We start from the raw sequence: 18,473 nt of genomic DNA on the forward strand, positions 1-18,473 counted from the left end.
TATTTATCAATGACAAGTAATCAATCATTAATAATAAAACTTATTTGATTTAAATAAAAATATAAAATTTAATTAAACATAATAAAAAAATAAAGATCTATTTGAATATTCTTGAATAATTTCGAAGATTTGAGCATTATGTTTTTTTTTTTATTAATATCCTTGTTTGTAAAGAAGCAAAAAGTTTACATGAAAAGGTGAGACGAAACATTTTGCTTTGTGTAGGCTTACAAGGAGGGCCTAATATATATATCGGGTTGGAAGCAACCAAGGTCCTGATATGTGCCAAAGGCTCCTCGGGTGGAGAAAGAAGCAATTGCGAGCCTAAGTTCGCATCCAGCTGCCTCCTGCGTAGCTATGGAAGAATTTCAAATTGCATAATGATCAATGTAAATCGAAAATTGAAGAAAACAATGAAATGTGAGTCAATGGACACCAGATGACTGATCTGTTTAACCTACATTTTCTTTCAGAATTTCATGTGGAATGAATAATTGAAGCTTCCATATGAACACTTTTTGTTTTTCATTCTTTTCCTTTCTCAATACAGTTACTAGGCCTTAGATGTAGCAAGCGATCCAGTTTCGCCAGGCCCCGATAATGAGCTCCATTTGGTTTCGCCAGTTTCGCCAAGCTTCCATATGAACTCTGTTTCTTGGTTTTGCCTTCTTTGACAGATCCGATACTTGAGTTCTACAGGATGCATGTTATCTACAGGGCCCTTTCCTATTCCTGATGCCCCTTACGGAAACAGTCTTCTTTGTATGATACTGTAAAAACAAATGGTTTGGGTACATAAGAATCTGATCATAACTATACATTTAAGTTCAAATGTCAAACATATTAACATAAGTAAAACTTTATTGCTCTTTTTCCCCACTACAGAATTAAATGGTGACAAATGCTGGGCAAATCAGTTGGCGAACATATTCTTGAAGTGCTTTGTCCGACAATAAAAAGATCTAATTTGCCGTGCACAGTTTAAACTAAGTGAACAGAACAAGGCAAATGCTACAACACTGAGGAGGCTATGGCCTAGGATAAACCACACCAAGGGAAAAAAACTGGTATAACAGATTTTGACTGTTTGCCATGTCAAGGGGCTTAATTCTTCACAGTTGTCACATGCTTGAGAAGCATTTGGACAACATCATCTGATATTCTTGCAGCCTCAAGGTTCAGGTGGTGAATCTTTGCTTCTGTCTCTTGCTCAAGCCGCTTCACATTAGCACCTGAATCTCCACTGCTCTGTTTGATGACCACAAGACAACATCAGAAAGAAAGAGGTAACAAATCTATAAAGGACTTCACAGTTCAAAACCTTGCAGCTTAAGAGAAGGAATTGATGCTATAAACATGCAAGGTGAGGAGACAAGCTTCCAATCCTCATTAGCAATCTCAAGAAATTGATGAATAGAAACTTCACAAGCTACAAAAAGAAAAGTCAGAATGCTAGGCTCTAGTTTAACACTCAAGATGTTTTACCTCAGCAACTTTCCTCTGGAACTCCTCCTCCGCTTGAGCTCGATGTTCAGCAATCTCTTTTTCAGCCTCTTCCTTGGCTTGTTTCAGCCTAGTCATCTTTGCTAAAGGTAGATACCAAGGCAATAAGGAAACAAGGGAAATTAGTTCAGAGCTAAAAATGAAAAATTATAAAACTGAACCAAGAAAAAGAATTCTTGAGACCATACACTTCGAAAAGACCAAAAATCATGTATGGAAAAGCAATTACACGCATGTCAGAGTGCACACATTGTCATAAAATAATCATGTAAATTATGAGCTGCATACACACACACACACAATTCATCAAGAGAAAATAATACAGCCAACTCTTCCATAGAGCTCATGAAGAGGACAATTTTCTTTTCTTATTCTTTCTCCTTCTAAAGTTCAGGCATATGAGAAGAAAGCCTCAAATATATTCACACCAAGTCTTGCAGGCATAGTTCACATACAAATGAACAAAAAGAGATAACAATATATCAAAACAAATCTAGGTAAATCACTTCAAATTGTCCAATCTGAAAATCTGTCAAAAACAACACATAGAATGGTTACCATTTCTGGCGGCATTGACGATATGCTGAGCTTCTTGTTCCGCAGCAAGCAACTGCTGAATTCCACCTTGACCCCGACTGGCTTCCATGATTTCCTACAATGCCAAAAGCCCAAAATAACTTTCAAGACAAGATTGATTATAACAGTACAATTGTATAGTCTGGCAGGCAGAGAACCCCACTCATAACCATTAAGGTACTTTGAGGTCTGAAAGAATTAAATTTGGAGCACATGAAATGAATAATCCCAACAGGTTAAACTAAACACAAACTCAAAAGTTCATGAGTGTAGATGTCAAAAAAGAAAATTTGGATTCCAGGCTTATCAGAGTGTTAAGATAAACTATTACAGACCAGGGCTAATCATATTGATAAACTCAACAGAAGCAAGCTTATAGCTCTAACCTATAATCTATTAGGCTTATGTTAAGTTCTCAATAGAAGGGACATCATAAACTCAATTTTACCACAAAGTCTAGTACCTAAACTCTAATTTTATTGTTACAAGAAAATTTTTTGGTATGCCTGGAAAGTTCATTTCACAGGAAGAACTATAGCTACATTTTGCACAAGGGTCCTGAGCAAGATGCAAACTTTAACCTCCAAGAAACAGTTAAGATTCAAATCCTCATAGGATACAACACAAAATTTAAAACTAATTATTTAAGGCTTAGACAAAATAAAGTTAAATCAAAGATCTTTCCTCGAATCCCATCAACACCTTATATCCTCTTATAGCTAAGAGGCTTTTCCAAAAAACTTCACCAATTCAATTTAGAGGAACAAAAAGACTTCAAAGTAAAATCTAAAAACAACCCACCAACCAAATCCAATTAAAATTAAACTGAAAAGACTTAAAAAAAAAAAAGGATCTCTGCTTTTCTGCTTTCTGCTTTCTGCTTTCTTAGTTTGATCTTTCACAGAATTCTATTCTCTCCCCATGAATAACACTATAACAGAACATATCGTTTTGATCTTTTGGCAAGGCAGAGAGCAGAATAAAACCCCATATGAATTATAACGAAGATATTAAAAACTATAGTAAAAAGGGAAAAATTTTGGGTTACCTTGAAAAGAGTGTCTAGATTTTTGTCTGAAGATTTCAGTGCAAAACTGAAGGACGCTTGTTTGACTAATGCAAGGGAGGAAAATAAACTGTTAGCATCACAACGGGAACCGAGGTAAACCATGTCGTTTTGATTTCCACGAGGGCTTTTATAATTGGTTGGTAATGCTTCCATCGCTTTTGCCCTACATATAAGCCAGAATTTGGACTTGGGGCTCAATTCGACTCTTTTTTTTTTTTTTTAATGCTTGGCAAATTCATTATTCATTGTGGTTAAAGCAATGGTAGTAATGCTTATTTACAAGAAATTTTTTTTCATATTTTCAAGTTTAACAAATAATAAAAAATTATACCCCAACATTTAGATGAATAATTCATCTAATAAATGCATGATTCTGTTTAAAAAGTAAGGTTCAAATTTTCTTTTTTCAAATAAAAAAATATATTACTAACCACAATTGTCAAAATATCAAAATGAGTGCAAAAATATAGTGTTAAATTTTGCCCTATATGACTATTGCTTAAATGAACTTAAAACATAAATATGAACAATAAATTAAGAAAGAATATCTTTGCAAGTATGTAGTATCCCATATTTATTCAACTTATGATAAACGTTCAAGGTTCCCAATTTTAGTAGATAACCGAGCAAATCACCAACTCCTGTATCAAATCTCCATGGCATTCAAGTGGTGCATTCTTCTCCATCTTCACCACACAGGAAGTTCCGCTGCTTAGACAACCCAACCTAAATTCTATGGTGGAAATAGAAAACACATAAAGCTAAAATAATAGAGCTTCAGAGAATTGGAATTGCGGAAGTTGATTTAGATATAGATAGCTTCAAACCCCTCCTTTCTTGGCCAAGCACGTATACTGTGCTCTGATATTATCATTCTTCCTCTTCTGGTAAATAAATCCTCCCACCCCAATAACACAAGCACCAACCAGAACTCCAGCCACAGCTCCATTCACTCCATTCCAAGAGTCCTCATCTTCATATGGTTCAACAGGCTCATCTTCAGCCCTGTAGTTGAATGGCAAGATTGTCTGATGACTTGTTGGAGCCAAACCAAAAGTTTCATCGTTTGAAGGAGTCATTTGGATGGTGGGGTCTGATTCTGGGAATGAGACTGCCTCTGATGGTGCAGGGACTGCAGTTTTTGGTAGAGAGCTGTAGTCATTAAGTTCAGGTACATTTTCAGGATTTTGGGATTCTGTGTTGGGAGGAGTAACTGATGAATAATCCTGGCTGGTGATATCTTCCTCCCCTTTTGTTTCAGGAGCTGGAGTATTAGCATAGGTAACAGGGGAATGATTCTCTTGAGTGAAACTCCCATCGTCTGAGGTGTCAAGAGCTGGAGTATTGTCGACGTATGCAGGGGCAACAGTAGGAGATTTATTCTCTTCAAGACTAGTAGCATCCACATTAGGAGAATAAGAAGAAGGAACAGACGTATACTCTTGAGACGGTATCTCGTTATCTTTGTTTTCAGCAGAAGATAAATTCTCTTGAGAAACATTCTCGTCTTCTTTGGTTTCAACAGCAGGAGTATCCACACTGGGGGAAGGAGGGAGAGATGTGTTCTCCTGGAAAAGATCTTCACTCTCTTTGGTTTCAACAGCTGGAGGATCCGCCTTCGAAGGAGGAAGAGATGTATTCTCTTGAGAAAGATTATCCATATCTCGGGTGTCAAGAACAGAATTATCAACATTAGAAGGAGAAAGAGAAGTGGAGATGTTTTCATCACCTTTGTTCGATTCAAGAGTAGGATCATCAACGGATGGAGGAGATGCAAGGTCTTGAAAGAGCTTTTGCTCACCTTGGGTCTCGAGAGATGGTTCATCAGCATTAGAAAGATTAGAAACATTCTCTTGAGAGAGTGTTTCGTTGGGTTTGGTTTCAACATCAGGAATGTTGGAGCTAGGAGGAAAAGAAAAATATGTTGGAGAGAGAGTTTCAGCTACAGCTTCAGCTTCAGTAGTTGGACTGTCGGGGTTGGGAAGAAAAGGTAAAGATTCTAGGGAAAGAGATTTGTTTTCAGATTCTGATGCCGCTGGAGCATAAGATTGCTCAGAAGTCGTTGCAGAAATACTATGATTTGCTAAAATTGAAAATACTATAGACAAAAAGAGACATACTTTGGAGGCTTGTTTTGGCATGTTTGGTGTCTTGGAGAGAAGGAAGCTTATTGGAAAATTATGCAGAACCGATGAGAAATTGCAAAAATGCGAGGATTTTTTCAAGGTACAAAAGAGCTATAGATTTAAGATATGCAATGAAACTCTTTAATTTCCCAGTTTAGAAGGCACCACATTATATAAACTCTAGTCAGGAATTAGAGTTGCATGAAGAAATGGTGAGAAATGGGATTCAATTCTCGTTAAACTTTGTCTGATGGTGATGCCATGGTGACATTGTTTTCTGCATTAAATGAATAGATTATCTGGCTGGAATCATGAAAGGTTGCCATTAATAAATCCTCAATATCAGAGTTTAATGCATTGCCAAAAATGAGTGCTAATACCATTAAATTCCTTTCCTTGTTATAAAAAATTTCCGAGAAAGACAAGGTGCCCTGAGACAATGAGGAATGCCACCTCACTTAACACATGCCAAATTTTGAAAACTTGACATGATACAGCAACCTGGTCTGATTTGAACTCCCTGATTATTTTTCCCCTGTTGAATCTGGCATTGGCCATATGAATGTTTCGTTGTCTCTTTTCTTTTTTTTTTCCATTTATCTTTGGTAGAGGCACCTAAAGCTGTTTCTCTTGCTTCATTTCTGAAACAGTTCAGTTGAAAGTCCTCTGGAAACAGATAATCTTGATTCATCTTAGCGGTTTATAAGATAATCAGATCAGATGATCTATTATTCCAGAAAGTTAAATTCACCAATCTCCTCCTCATGGTAGAGTATTTCACATTAGACAGGAGTTGTCTGGATTAAAATCATTCTCAATACTATAGGTTTTATGTACTTAAATTGCTTTGAAGTACCCCCAGTTTACTGTTCTTTTCTGTAGCTGCCACCGACTTAAGAGCTAGAAAACACCAACAGGGCTAATATCTAATTCGTTTGTTACGATATCCAAAGCCTTTGTTTTCCTGTTCTTGATCAGGTCACTTTTGAATGGATAAATTTGCCAATTTCACCACATTTATAAGTCCCCCAAGTCATTTTCCATCCAGATAAAAAAGAAGGAAAGAAAGGATAGGGAAATGAACTCTTTCAAATAAAGACACACAAGGTACTCGATGATAAAATTTTCAAAGACAACAAAGAGACACCGAGACAAAGAAAAAAAAAAGGATAGGCAAGAAAAACAGGGATGATGACAACACTTGGGCACATTAAAAATAAGTGTCAGATGATACGGAGGAGCATGACACCTTCCATTATAATTTACAAATTCAATGGTCCGTTAAAGCCTCTTGACCACATAAAACTTCATTTCTTCAAGGCAACCCTTTTTCTTCTCTCGTGGCTGGAGAATTATTGCTTAATATTTTTTTACATGGCAGAGCTGCTCCTGAAGGATCCAAGAGCTTTAGCAGCAGCTGCCCTCAGGATATACTGGTGATAGATTGCAGCAATGGCGGCACCAATGAAAGGTCCAACCCAGAAAATCCACTGCAAGAATTCAAACACAACAAATGTTGCATTAAGCATCAATACTTCAAAAAGGTTGCCTTGAAATTAAGGAAAAATTAAAATCAATTGTATGAGTGACAGGTTCATACTTGGTCATCCCATGGCTTGTCCTGGTTGTACATAACAGCAGCTCCAAAACTACGAGCAGGGTTAATACCGGTGCCGGTGATCGGAATAGTGGCCAAGTGAACCATGAACACAGCAAACCCAATGGGAAGCGGTGCCAAGACCTTAAATTAGAATATAGAAAAAAAATTAGTAACTAAAAAAAATGGAAAGTTTTTGTACACTTTATGTCTAGCTACTTCCAATGGTGATTTCAAATTAGGAACCATAAAGTCAATGAATTTTGCGATCAAACCAAAATTAATTGGTAAGATTTCTAAGAAATTTGTACCCTAATTTGAGAGGATAAAAAGGGAAAAAAGAAAGTGTGGAGTTGGTTGAGTTAGAGACATACAGGGACGTGGGAGTCTCTTGCATTCCTCTTGGGATCAGTAGCAGAGAATACAGTGTAGACAAGAACAAAGGTGCCGATGATTTCAGCGCCCAAGCCGGTTCCGGTGCTGTATCCATCAGCGAGGCTGTTGGCTCCTCCTCCATACCGGTTGTAGTAAGATTTTTGGAATGCCTTCACCAGCCCACACCCACAGATGGCTCCCAAACATTGAGCAGCCATGTACAAAATGGCTCGGACCAAAGACACCTTCCTAGCCAGGAACAGCCCAAAGGTCACTGCAGGATTGATGTGCCCCCCTGCATATTTCATCGAAAACTGTTAGCCATCTGCTAAATTACCCAGTTTTTACCCTATTTTAATTGTAATTTCTTAAACCTTTTTTGACACTTTCTTGCTTCTGAAAAAACTTTTACTTCAGTGGGAACATGTTCTTGGAAAACTGATTTGGCAAATGATCTGTTTTTGGCTTTAAAAAAAAGTTACTATATATTTTAGGGAGATGTCACTTGTCAGTCATAATTGCTAACCAAAACCATTGATCTTAGAAAAATACCCCGTTTATCCAAGAAGTGAGATATGATCAATTACCCAGAGAAAAAGATAGAGAGAGACACTTATACTTTACCTGAGATGCCAGCAGTGCAGTAAACAAGGATAAAGATCATGCCACCGAAAGCCCAAGCAATGCCAAGAATGCCAACACCACCGCATTCATCACCACCCTTGTCAATCTGGCTCTTGTATCCGATCACTGTCAACACAGTGATGTACAAAAACAAGAGCGTGGCAATAAACTCAGCTATTATAGCCCTGTAAAAGGACCATTTTGTCAACTCCTCCGCGTCGACCAACGGAGCTGGCGGAGGATCATGGTAGTCTTTGGCTTGGAACTGACCACCGACCTCAATGTCCTTAGCCATGGCCTCTTTGCGCTAAGAAAATTCAATGACAAGGTGATCAAAGAGAAGATAGAAGCTTGGAGGAGAGCCTTGTTTGTTTATCTTTCCTTAAAGAATTTTTGTGATGGGAAGGATGGAGAAGTGGAGTGGGGGTATATATGGGGTGAGGTGAGAGAGTTGAGTGAGTGTCAATCAGCTTAGCTTTGCCGCCCCATATTACAAAAGTATGGTTTGTTTCCCTGTCCGTGACCCCACCAAGGGTGACTGTTTACTCATGGACTTTGATTCCCTGGCTCCCTGTGATTTGGCCACTACTTTGCAAGGTAGTTCAGGTCACTTGTAATTCTTAAAAACAATATGATTATAGACCACTCAGGTCTTAAAAGTTCCAGCTTTGAATTTGTTGAGAAAAATCCAAGTTCATTTAATGTAATTTTACTTTATGAAAGTGGGTGTGAAGTTTGAATCATGATCAAGTTCCATATGATGTCTACCTAAGCAATTACATTGCAGCACCAAATGTAGTTGCATTTATAAAGTGGAAGCTAGTTTTATATTTTCATTATGGTAAGAAAGTTGAATAGAAATTCATTTGATGTCTTGTTCAGTATCTCTTTTTATAATTTTGTGTATTTAATTTTATATACAATCAATCAAAAATTTTAATCCTTAAATCTTAAATTTTAATTAAAAAATTACTAAACATGTGACGCAAAAATAGAAAAAAAAAAACTAAGCGAACCACCAAATCAAAATAAAAAAAAATTATTAAAAAAAATAATACAATTAATTGATCTAGCATTTATTTGTCATCGTGTTTATTTTATCTATTAACAAAAAATACGGGTAAAATAAATTGTTAGAGACATCCTCCTTACTATTATAAACCATATATATATATATATATAATTCATATGTGTTTCAATACGGATAATTGATAATCATGTTTAACTATTACTAATACTATGTTTCTAGCTGCTCTAGGCATATTAAAATAGGGCCCCTATCAAAGAAACAGTATATACTTGGTAGGTATTGTTGGAGTCAATCTCTCTCTTTGTTCTTAAACATATAAAAAGTGAACAGATAAGATAATTAATTTAGCTTCTTACTTCTTCATTTTATTAATCCATAAGCAACAATGTATTTTACATCATGAATATTTTAATTAGATTGGTGGTTACTTAGTTAATATTAACCCATTAATTAACTTGAATAGTGGATCTCCCACTACAAAAAATACTAATCTTTCACTGTAGCACCACTATTACTATTATTGTCCTTCATTGCAATGATGAATTGATGGGCCAAAATAAAAAAAGGTGTGGTTACGTAAGGAAATACAAGACTTTCTCCTTCGGAAAAGGCCAAATAAAATGTGAAGAATGCAGCGTCGTTTGATCTGGCGAACACTGAAGAAAGCGGCAGGTAAGGTAAATCATTACCGTTCCTGTTAACTGGCTCATAATTCGCCACGTGTCTTCAATCTGATGGGACCATCCCCTCCAAGGCAGTATTTGGACAGCAAGAATCAGATGAAATGGTGTGCCGGGGTGTGACGGTGCGCGTGCCTAAATTGGTGTACCGACTCATCAGTGTTCCTTTCACCACCACCGTCCAGTTCAACTTGGTCCCACCCACCACCGCCGCTGATTGACTCAACCACTCTTGTCCTGCCACGTTGTATTTTAAACAGCCGCCACCAATCATTTCTCACTTATACTACACTAATATATTTTGTTTAAACAAAAATCGCTGTGCTTATCCCTAATCAATAATCATCCCCAGAGTCTTGGGCCACAGTCCAAGCAATAGGGAAGAATATTAGAATATGTTCCTGGCTTACGTTAAGCCACGTGTCAAATAGTCTGTTTTCAAAGACGATGTTGGGGTTTTAGCCGTTGATTGCCCATTAGCATGGTCGGTTGTCGTCTTCTGATCTTTCATCATGTGCCAAATAATATTTCTTCCCCAACATTTTTTCGTAGCCGATAATACGGCCCCAACCTTTTTTTGGTCAAAAAGAAAAGTCCAAAATTATATTGGGTAGGGTGGTATGACAAAGATAATGGACCATTCGAGATAAATGCTAAAAAGAAGGGTATTTAAAATTATTTACATTGAGATAAAAAATTTATCTATTGAGTAGTCAATTTTTATTAAAATACGACTTTTTATATGTTACCATAATGTATATGATATATACATTGCATGTTTTTTATATCTTAACATTATGTGCATGATACACTGCATTTCCATATAGAACCAGAGAATATAAATAAAAAATTCATAAGGGAAAAAAATAAAGTTAGAAGTATATAACAATTGTTAAAATTTTTTTAAATGACAAGTGACGTTTGATTAATAAAAATTAATTAATTATTAATTGTAAAAACTTATTTAGTATAAAATAAAAATAAAAATAAAAATGTTTGATTGAACATCATATAAAAACAAATATTGATTTAAAATAATTTAAAATTTTTCTTAACAAATACGCCTTTTATATATCACTCCATGAGTAACTCATCAGTTAAAATTGAAAGAATAAAAAAAACTACTTTTTTTCATTCTATGAATGACCTTAAAAAAATTTGGTGAGAAAATAATTTATGTACGTTTTTCCATTTTTATGATTTGGTTCATATATTTACTTAGTCAAAGCCTACAATTAATTACGTTTCTAATTCATTGCCTATAATTACTACACATTGAGAAGTATTTTTTGTTTTTTACCAACTCCATTATAGAAAAAGGAAGAAATATGTGGGAAAATGGGAGTTTAACCTTTTTACTTTATTCCCTGCTTTATCTTTTGCCACTTTGAAAGAGAAATTATACATGCGCGTGTGTTGAACATCGTGTATCATGCATTTCATTTCTCAAAGAAAGGTGGAAAAGTAAACCCCATCAAATAATTAAGACAGTTTCGAGTTGTTCCAAGATGCAATGCTCTACATTTCCCTGGAAGAATGTAGTTGGTTTGGTCTTCTCCAGAAGCTGCACTTAACTACTCATTATGTGTCCAACTCAATTGGAAGCATATGGCCCTCTTTTCTCAACATTTTTTTTTTGTTTCAAAATCATGCCACTTGATGATTACAAGTTCAATCTAGCTGTCTTCACGAGCTTTTATTTGACTCCAATTATTAACAGAACACAAGTTTAATCCCCACAGATATTGCCAAGAAACTGAACCACATGCAAGGAGAAAAGAGTTTCTTTCTTAACTAGTCATTCCTTGTCTCATTGAAGGTTGTCCTCCTATGAGATTCCTTATGGGAAAAGATTGGGCAGATCAAACCACAAAAAAGGCTAATGCCAATTATCAGCCTGGAATCTATTAGAATTGTCCACAGTATTAGCCAACTAGTACCGGGACATTAATGCACGAGCGAGATCATTAATGCCATAATAATTTGGTGTTGGCTCTGTGGCAAATCATTGCAACAAGCCTGCTAGGAAACTAGTAACAAAAGAAGCAATGAAATCAAGGAAAACAAGACTAGAATTGCAATGGAGCAAATAAAACAAAATGGATCGAGTTGTTTTCAGAAAGAACATTCTGTCGACGTGTTAGCACCACAAAAGTTACAATTTATGACCTCAGGATTCACAAGAAAGGAAACTGCAATCCAAATTTAATTTCTTAGTCGTCATCCGATTCCTCGGCCTCTTCTTCTGCGATTGTCTCCAACACTGGAGAATTTGACGTTCTGAGAGGTGAAATGACAAGGGCTGGTGCCACTTCAATCCAAGCACTCAGATATCTAATCTCCTTTGCCATTGCAGAATAACAAAGCCTTTCCTTTTACCGGCTGAAAGAGAGACCAGTGGAAAAGATAAAACCTGGAACTGGAACTGGAACTTGTCTGCAAGATTATGGACTTTTGCTGGATGTAGACTGGAACTGGGTTGAGTGGTGAATGGGTGTGGTGGGTGGTTCTTATAATGAGTTAAAATAAGCAAATTATTGACAAGAAGAATGGGAATGGAGAGGTTGCCTACCCTTTAAGCTAAAGCCATGTGGAAAATACGGAAGATCAAGTAATTAAGTAAAGGCCCTGTCAGAAGCATGGGACAAATGTGGAAAACACTTGTCGAGTGCACATGGTAAGCAAAACTACCATACAATTGGTTGGACGTAACTTTATGGTCAGGACAGATTATTTCCGAGTTGAAAGAAATGAAAGGGACGACGCGGCAAGTTTTCAAAAGCTACCACCCTAATTAGCTCCATTTGTTTTCACTCAAAGCCACGAGTTAAAATCGGTGCACGTGTCCCCCATTCAGAAGATTGACTTGATTATCAAATGACGAACCAGACCTCGAGATTTTCCCTGCAGCACATCATTTACCTTCTCAAAATTAACATTTAACACGTTGAGATGAGAGGGTGCTTGACTTCTGACAAAAGCTTTGGTTGGAAATTTAATAAAGATAGCATTAGATTTGACAGATATAAAGACATAGAGGGAGAGAAACTAACAGGAAAAACGATGGATGATAATGCTATGTATATGGGATTGGGAAGATATTGGCAGAGTTATGCCGGTATGGCTTTTCAAAGCCATTTTAATTAACTTAATTTATACTTATAAGGAATAAACTTATCATCAATTGGTTTCATTTTTTCTTTTGAAGTGCAAATTGGATCAAAGCCTATAGTTAGAAATTTAGAATTAGCTTTCTTGGGTGTCAAAGTTTCAGCCTGGAAATGTTAATTATGCAATTCTCAAGATGATTGCAGGATGATGACATAAGGGAATATTTGAGAGCAAGACAGTAATTTAATTAATGAAATTATTTACTTTCTTTCGATGGAAGAGAATATGTACAGAATAACAGGAAAACTAATCTACAAAATTTACAGTACATTGCTGCTTTAAGGAGTACTTAGTTTTCTCAATCCTTCATGGATGATGATGCAGTCATGTCCTTTTCAGACTCGTTTTGGTTGCTTCTCCTCATTACTTAAATGAACCATTTGTTCCGGTAAAGGGCCAATCGGAACATTCCTTTAGATGCTAACAAGTCTCGAGGAATTCAGGTGCACTCAGCAGAATCCTGGAATTATGAATTGTCATCATATTCCTCGGCAACATCTTCAACAATGGTCTCCAAACCAGGAGAATTGGAAGGCTTTTGCGGGTAAATAATAGGAGCTGGAGCTACTTCAATCCAGTTATACATTTTCCTACTTTCCTTAGCCATCAAAGAAGCCTGAAAGAAAAGGTGATTGTTGTCTTAATACTATCTGTTGACGATTAACAAGGGTTAACAATGAACTCCTCTCTTCCTCCTGTTCCTGGGAAGAAGAGAGATATGTCAAAACACCTGGGGAGGACTTTCAAAAAGGCTTTTTGTGGGTTTTACAAAGAGAGAACGAGGAATCAATTGCAATTTGAGGAGAATGTGAATGCCAACATCGCTTAAATAGGGAAGGATGAAAAAGACAGCCAAAAATATCCAAGCAAGGAAACAAAGGAGGGTTGAGTCATAGGCCAGATTGATGGTAGGCCGCAGTCCATGTGTACATTGTTCAAACACGGTTTCTTTTACTACGAAAGAAAAAAGAACATTCCGGAGAGGATACGTGTGAAAATCTTGGAGGCAAACGTATTTATTTCACCAACATTATTGGCATTCTTCCAGGGGAATTACAAGCGCTGATTCCAGGGTAAGTTCCAGCATTCGTAAGCAAAAATAGAAAATGACTCGGGGTCTAAATAGAGGTTCTCAATACCAGCCATGAAGAGGTTTTAGAAAACCAAAGAGAGGCCTCAGCCTTTGAAACAAGTACTGACACTAGAAATGCAACTCGATCCTCCTCCATAGAATTGATTTGTTTTTAAAACAGACTGTTGTCAATGGGGCTGATATATATATGGACCTGCATCCGGTAGAGGAATGCCAGTGATAGTTTAGGCTACTGGTTGAAGAAGGGGTTCATGTACATTGTCTTGCACAACTATGCGGCGTGTTTAAGGAAGGATTACTCCTTGCAAAGTCTTTGGATGTATAATCATGTATTCTTCATTGTAAAACTATATGCAGCTGTTTCCATTTTTTGCAGCACCGTGTGATTTGTGAATGATTTGTGATTGTCTCATGCCCGCATTGAACAAAAATCTTCTGTTCTCCTTACCTGCCCCATGAATAAATTTTTGACGAGTGTCAACTTGATGCTCATAATGTAAAATAGGTTAGCCCCGTGTTCAAATACCCTCTATACAAACAAAGAGTAAAATTAAGTATTATCATTGAAAAAAATACTTAATACTGATGGTGTTAGTGGGAATCAATACATAGCTGGAAAGCCTACCCTAGCATAAAGGATGTTCGAATTACCGCAATCAAAGCTATAGCTTGAAGATCTTGACTCGATCAAGAACAAAAAGCTAAGAGATAGCAGCTCAAGTAAAAATATAGACCAATCAACATAATTAAAAGATAGGGAAATTGTCGCGGGCTTCCGCCAAATTCAAGAAGGCGGCTTGTTCACACTTATCTGAGATTGTGCCCTTGAGTACAGGCTGCCATGATGGAGCTGGTCGTCCAGTTTTCGAATGGAACGGCCTTGGCTTGGCTTCAAGAGAAAGAGTTTCATGGGCGATGTCAGCTAACTCAAGAAATTAAAGATTAATGAGACCAGCTCAGGTTTGTGCGATCCATTTACCATTGCACCATCACTAGATATACACTTAACTACTGAATGATTCTGATTGTGAATGCTTCATCTTCATTTGCCATTCAAATGATGCATTTTGTGGTTCACATTAAGTTTGTATGGAGCAAAGAGGTAACCTTTCAAATTAACAAAAAAGTGATAAGTCATTAAAAATCATTTTTTAACTTTTAATCTTATTAATCAAAGACAAAACAAAAATCATGAAAAGATAAGGAATTGGGTAAAGAGTTTTTAATTTTTTTTTAATCATTGATAGTGTTTAATTTTACCCTTTGTTTAATACAGGGCTAACATATTTTACATTACAAGTATCAAAATAGACACTTGTCAAAAATTTTTTGTTCCATCAAGTTTGTACCCCTACTCAAACATCATGAAAGATGAACAGTTAATCAAAATGTGAAACTCTTTATCGTTGCAACACAAGAGGCATTTAGACCTTGATTAGAGAGGAATACGAGGCTGTCCATATTGTCTCCCAAGTCATTAGTCCTTACCACAAATAAAAAGTTGCTATCTTCAACTTTTATAGTAGGCTTTCAACAGTCTTAATTATGAGGGAGATTAAAGGTTTCTTTTTTACTTTTATGGATAACTAAATCCATCTTTCAAGGTCGACTCTTTTTCTTCATTAACATGTTGGCCGAGCTAAACTAATTTAATTATCACAAGTACAAATCTCATTCAATTAATAAACTAATTAATTGCCTACCAAAACTTAATTAATTGAAAACAAATTTAATTATAAAAAATGCAAATCTCCTTGCATCACACATAGTTAATTCTGAAAATTCAGATCACATTTCTCATAAATCATTATCTTCTCAAGATTTTAATCAACACTTTTTTTTATATATATAAAAAGTTGCCAAGTTTATCTTAACAAGCACCAAACTCAACCTAAATATGATCAAACAAGATACTATAAAGTGACAGCACCAAATACCATGCATATACCTAATTTTGGGTCAAGTTCTATGAACTATAAAATAGGGAATAGAAAATGACTCCATGATTCCATATGGACACTATTTGCTAGTGAAGTGACTGACTGATCCTCCTGATTGGTGTAAGAAAAACAAGACAAAAAATCTTGATGCCACAAGGATATTCCCCAATGCAAATAAGGAAGCTACAAGTCCAACCATTTTCACGGAAGCTTTTCCTCCCAAAACTATCTGCATTCTGATACATTACCAACAACTTAGTATCCAACACTTATCAAGTGACATATTCAACTAATAAGTTCTACCAATTTCATGCAAAAAGTGAAAAAGAAATCAACAAGAATGCCATATTAGCCAAAAAGATTGACCCACAATAAGCTTCAAAAGTCGATAGTTTAAAATAACCAACAGCTTAGCTGGAAATACTACTCACTGGAGAGGTCTCTTGCCCCCTAGACCTCCACTTGAAACTTAAGATCATAACAGACAGCTAAGCTTCTTAAAAGTCTGATCAACTACTCTGCCCGAGCAAAAGTGATTCCGCAATAGTAATGATAAAGAACAGCTAAGGTTCTTCAAAACACAATCTTATTCTATCAGCCTTGAACGCATTCAAGAAACAAGACATAGCACAATCAAAGGGCATAAATTTAAATAGACAAAAAAGGCAACATGCTAATTATTGGCCAAAGCGAGGCTTCTATACCAAACACCCCCCCCCCCCCCCCTTCCCTCTACATTACTACATTAAAAAGGAAACCATAGGCAGTAATGTTATCAGTAATCAATAAAAACATCAACAACATCACATATGATAAGCCAGGGCAATACTAAAAGCACCAGAATAAGAATCAATCACCACAGAACTCAAAAACCCTACTACACAATCAACAAATCATCAAACACGTCCGCAAATTAAGTGCATCAGAAAATGCAATTATCAAAATTACGATTCCATCCCAATATTCGTTCCACGATAAGCAGAATAACCTAAAAGCAAAATTTAAAGCATACATCTCCTCATTCAAAATATAAACCCCACCACCACCACCCTCCACAAATTTCATCATCATTAAACCCCTTAGGAGACTTAATCATCATCTTTTTGAAAAATTATCCAAAAACTTATAAAAGAAGCTTACATAAAAAAACAATAATAAACCAAAAACCCTCACTTTCTTTTGTTTTTTTTTTTTTTGTTTACTCCAAGGGAACATCAACTTCTCCCTCAGAAATCTCCTCCTGCAGATCTTTAGGGTCTTTCCCGTCAACCATACACCCAACAGAAACACAAGTTCCCAAAATCTCCTTCACAGTTCCTCTCAAATCCTTAGCCATGGATCTGGGCCTCATCACTTTCGCAATCTCGATCACATCATCGAGGCTAATGTTCCCATTATGCTTAATATTCTTTGTCTTCTTACGATCCCTCTCGGGCTCCTTCAATGCCTTGATGACTAACGCTGCGGCAGAGGGAACCACAGTGACTTTGGCTTGACGGTTCTGGACGGTCAGTTTGACGGTGACACGTAAGCCCTTCCAATCCTTGGCGGTTTCTTTGGCGATGTCTTCACCGATTTTTTTGGGGGAGAGACCCAAAGGACCGATTTTGGGTGCGAGGGAACTGGCAGCTCCGACTTCGCCTCCAGTGACTCGAACGAAGACGTCGACCACTTGGGTCGGGTCGAACTTTGGTGGCATGGTTGGCGGCTACTGCGGGGGCTAGGGTTAAGATTTTGAAGGATAAGGAGAGCAAAACTGGGCTTTTGGCGGAGGCGAAATGAAAATGGAGAGTGCCGAGGAGTTTTAAGGGGTAGGGAATTAGGGTTTTTGGTGTGTTGGGTTTGCGAAATGACCAAATAGTCCTGGGCTTTCGGGAAAATTTCCGGGCTCTCAATGGCCTGTTGGGCTAGCCAATTGGTTTTCCACAACACTTAATTTCGCAATGAGACTTTTTCAAAGCCCAAATGAATATGATAACTTTAGCCCATGAAATCTATTACATAAGTAAAAGAAAGCTCTAAAAGAGTTTCCTCCTTTTAGCCACGTGGAGGTCAAAAAAGAAAAAGAAAAAGAGAGGTAGAAAGAGGCCCGTGCATAGTCTAGAATTTTAAATTACAATCTTTGTAGACAATATAAATGTTAATGACAAATATTTTAAATCTTATTGAAACTAATATGAAATGTTTACGGGGCTAAAAGAAGAAGAAGAAGCTTCTCAAAGCTAGTAGCCTAAAAGAACTTTTTATATATTACCCTTGCTACCCAAAGTGAAAAAGGCTTTATAATAGGTTTTTAAAGTTAAAATGAAGGAAGAGCACATAATTAGGTTCCTGGTGCGGGTACCTCTTAACAATCGAATCCGCATTCAACATTATTGCGGCCTACTACTCGGGCCTGAATCATCCCCTTGAGAATCTAGATGTTTTATGCAGCTAAAGGTTGGGTTATGACAATGTCCGCAACAAGACGTTTAAGGTACCATAAAGCACCTTCTTTTGACTCCAAATTGTGCCTTGATGGACTAGAAATGGCTTAATCCACAACATGGAAGAAAAAGGGGATTCTTTCTCCTTTTTGTTTGTGTGTGGATTTGGAAATTTTAAAAAAGAAAAAACATATGGGAACCCTACCATTTGATAAAGAATCTCTAGACATGCCACATGCATCCTTTAATCCTCCAGGGAACTC

The 18,473-nt window shown here is 36.7% G+C and overlaps 4 protein-coding genes across 4 annotated transcripts; all 4 read right to left on the reverse strand.

The window, feature by feature from the left end:
* On the reverse strand, positions 797–3,357 carry LOC18597950 (V-type proton ATPase subunit G). Its single transcript, XM_007027264.2, has 4 exons — positions 3,128–3,357; positions 2,062–2,155; positions 1,486–1,586; positions 797–1,248 (listed from the first exon to the last, which is right to left on the reverse strand). The coding sequence occupies exons 1-4, from the start codon at positions 3,299–3,301 to the stop codon at positions 1,105–1,107; spliced, it is 513 nt and encodes a 170-aa protein (XP_007027326.2). The 5' UTR covers positions 3,302–3,357; the 3' UTR covers positions 797–1,104.
* LOC18597951 (pre-mRNA-processing factor 39) lies at positions 3,970–5,289 on the reverse strand. Its single transcript, XM_018120887.1, has one exon. It carries the CDS (start codon positions 5,287–5,289, stop codon positions 3,970–3,972), a length of 1,320 nt encoding a protein of 439 aa, XP_017976376.1.
* LOC18597952 (aquaporin PIP2-2) lies at positions 6,334–8,293 on the reverse strand. The gene is made up of 4 exons (XM_007027266.2): positions 7,871–8,293; positions 7,246–7,541; positions 6,875–7,015; positions 6,334–6,764 (listed from the first exon to the last, which is right to left on the reverse strand). Exons 1-4 carry the CDS (start codon positions 8,163–8,165, stop codon positions 6,645–6,647), a joined length of 852 nt encoding a protein of 283 aa, XP_007027328.1. The 5' UTR covers positions 8,166–8,293; the 3' UTR covers positions 6,334–6,644.
* LOC18597955 (60S ribosomal protein L12-3) lies at positions 16,693–17,579 on the reverse strand. The gene has a single exon (XM_007027269.2). It carries the CDS (start codon positions 17,481–17,483, stop codon positions 16,983–16,985), a length of 501 nt encoding a protein of 166 aa, XP_007027331.1. The 5' UTR covers positions 17,484–17,579; the 3' UTR covers positions 16,693–16,982.

The sequence above is a fragment of the Theobroma cacao genome, chromosome 5 (genome assembly GCF_000208745.1).
Source record: "Theobroma cacao cultivar B97-61/B2 chromosome 5, Criollo_cocoa_genome_V2, whole genome shotgun sequence".
Classification (NCBI taxonomy): Eukaryota; Viridiplantae; Streptophyta; class Magnoliopsida; order Malvales; family Malvaceae; genus Theobroma; species Theobroma cacao.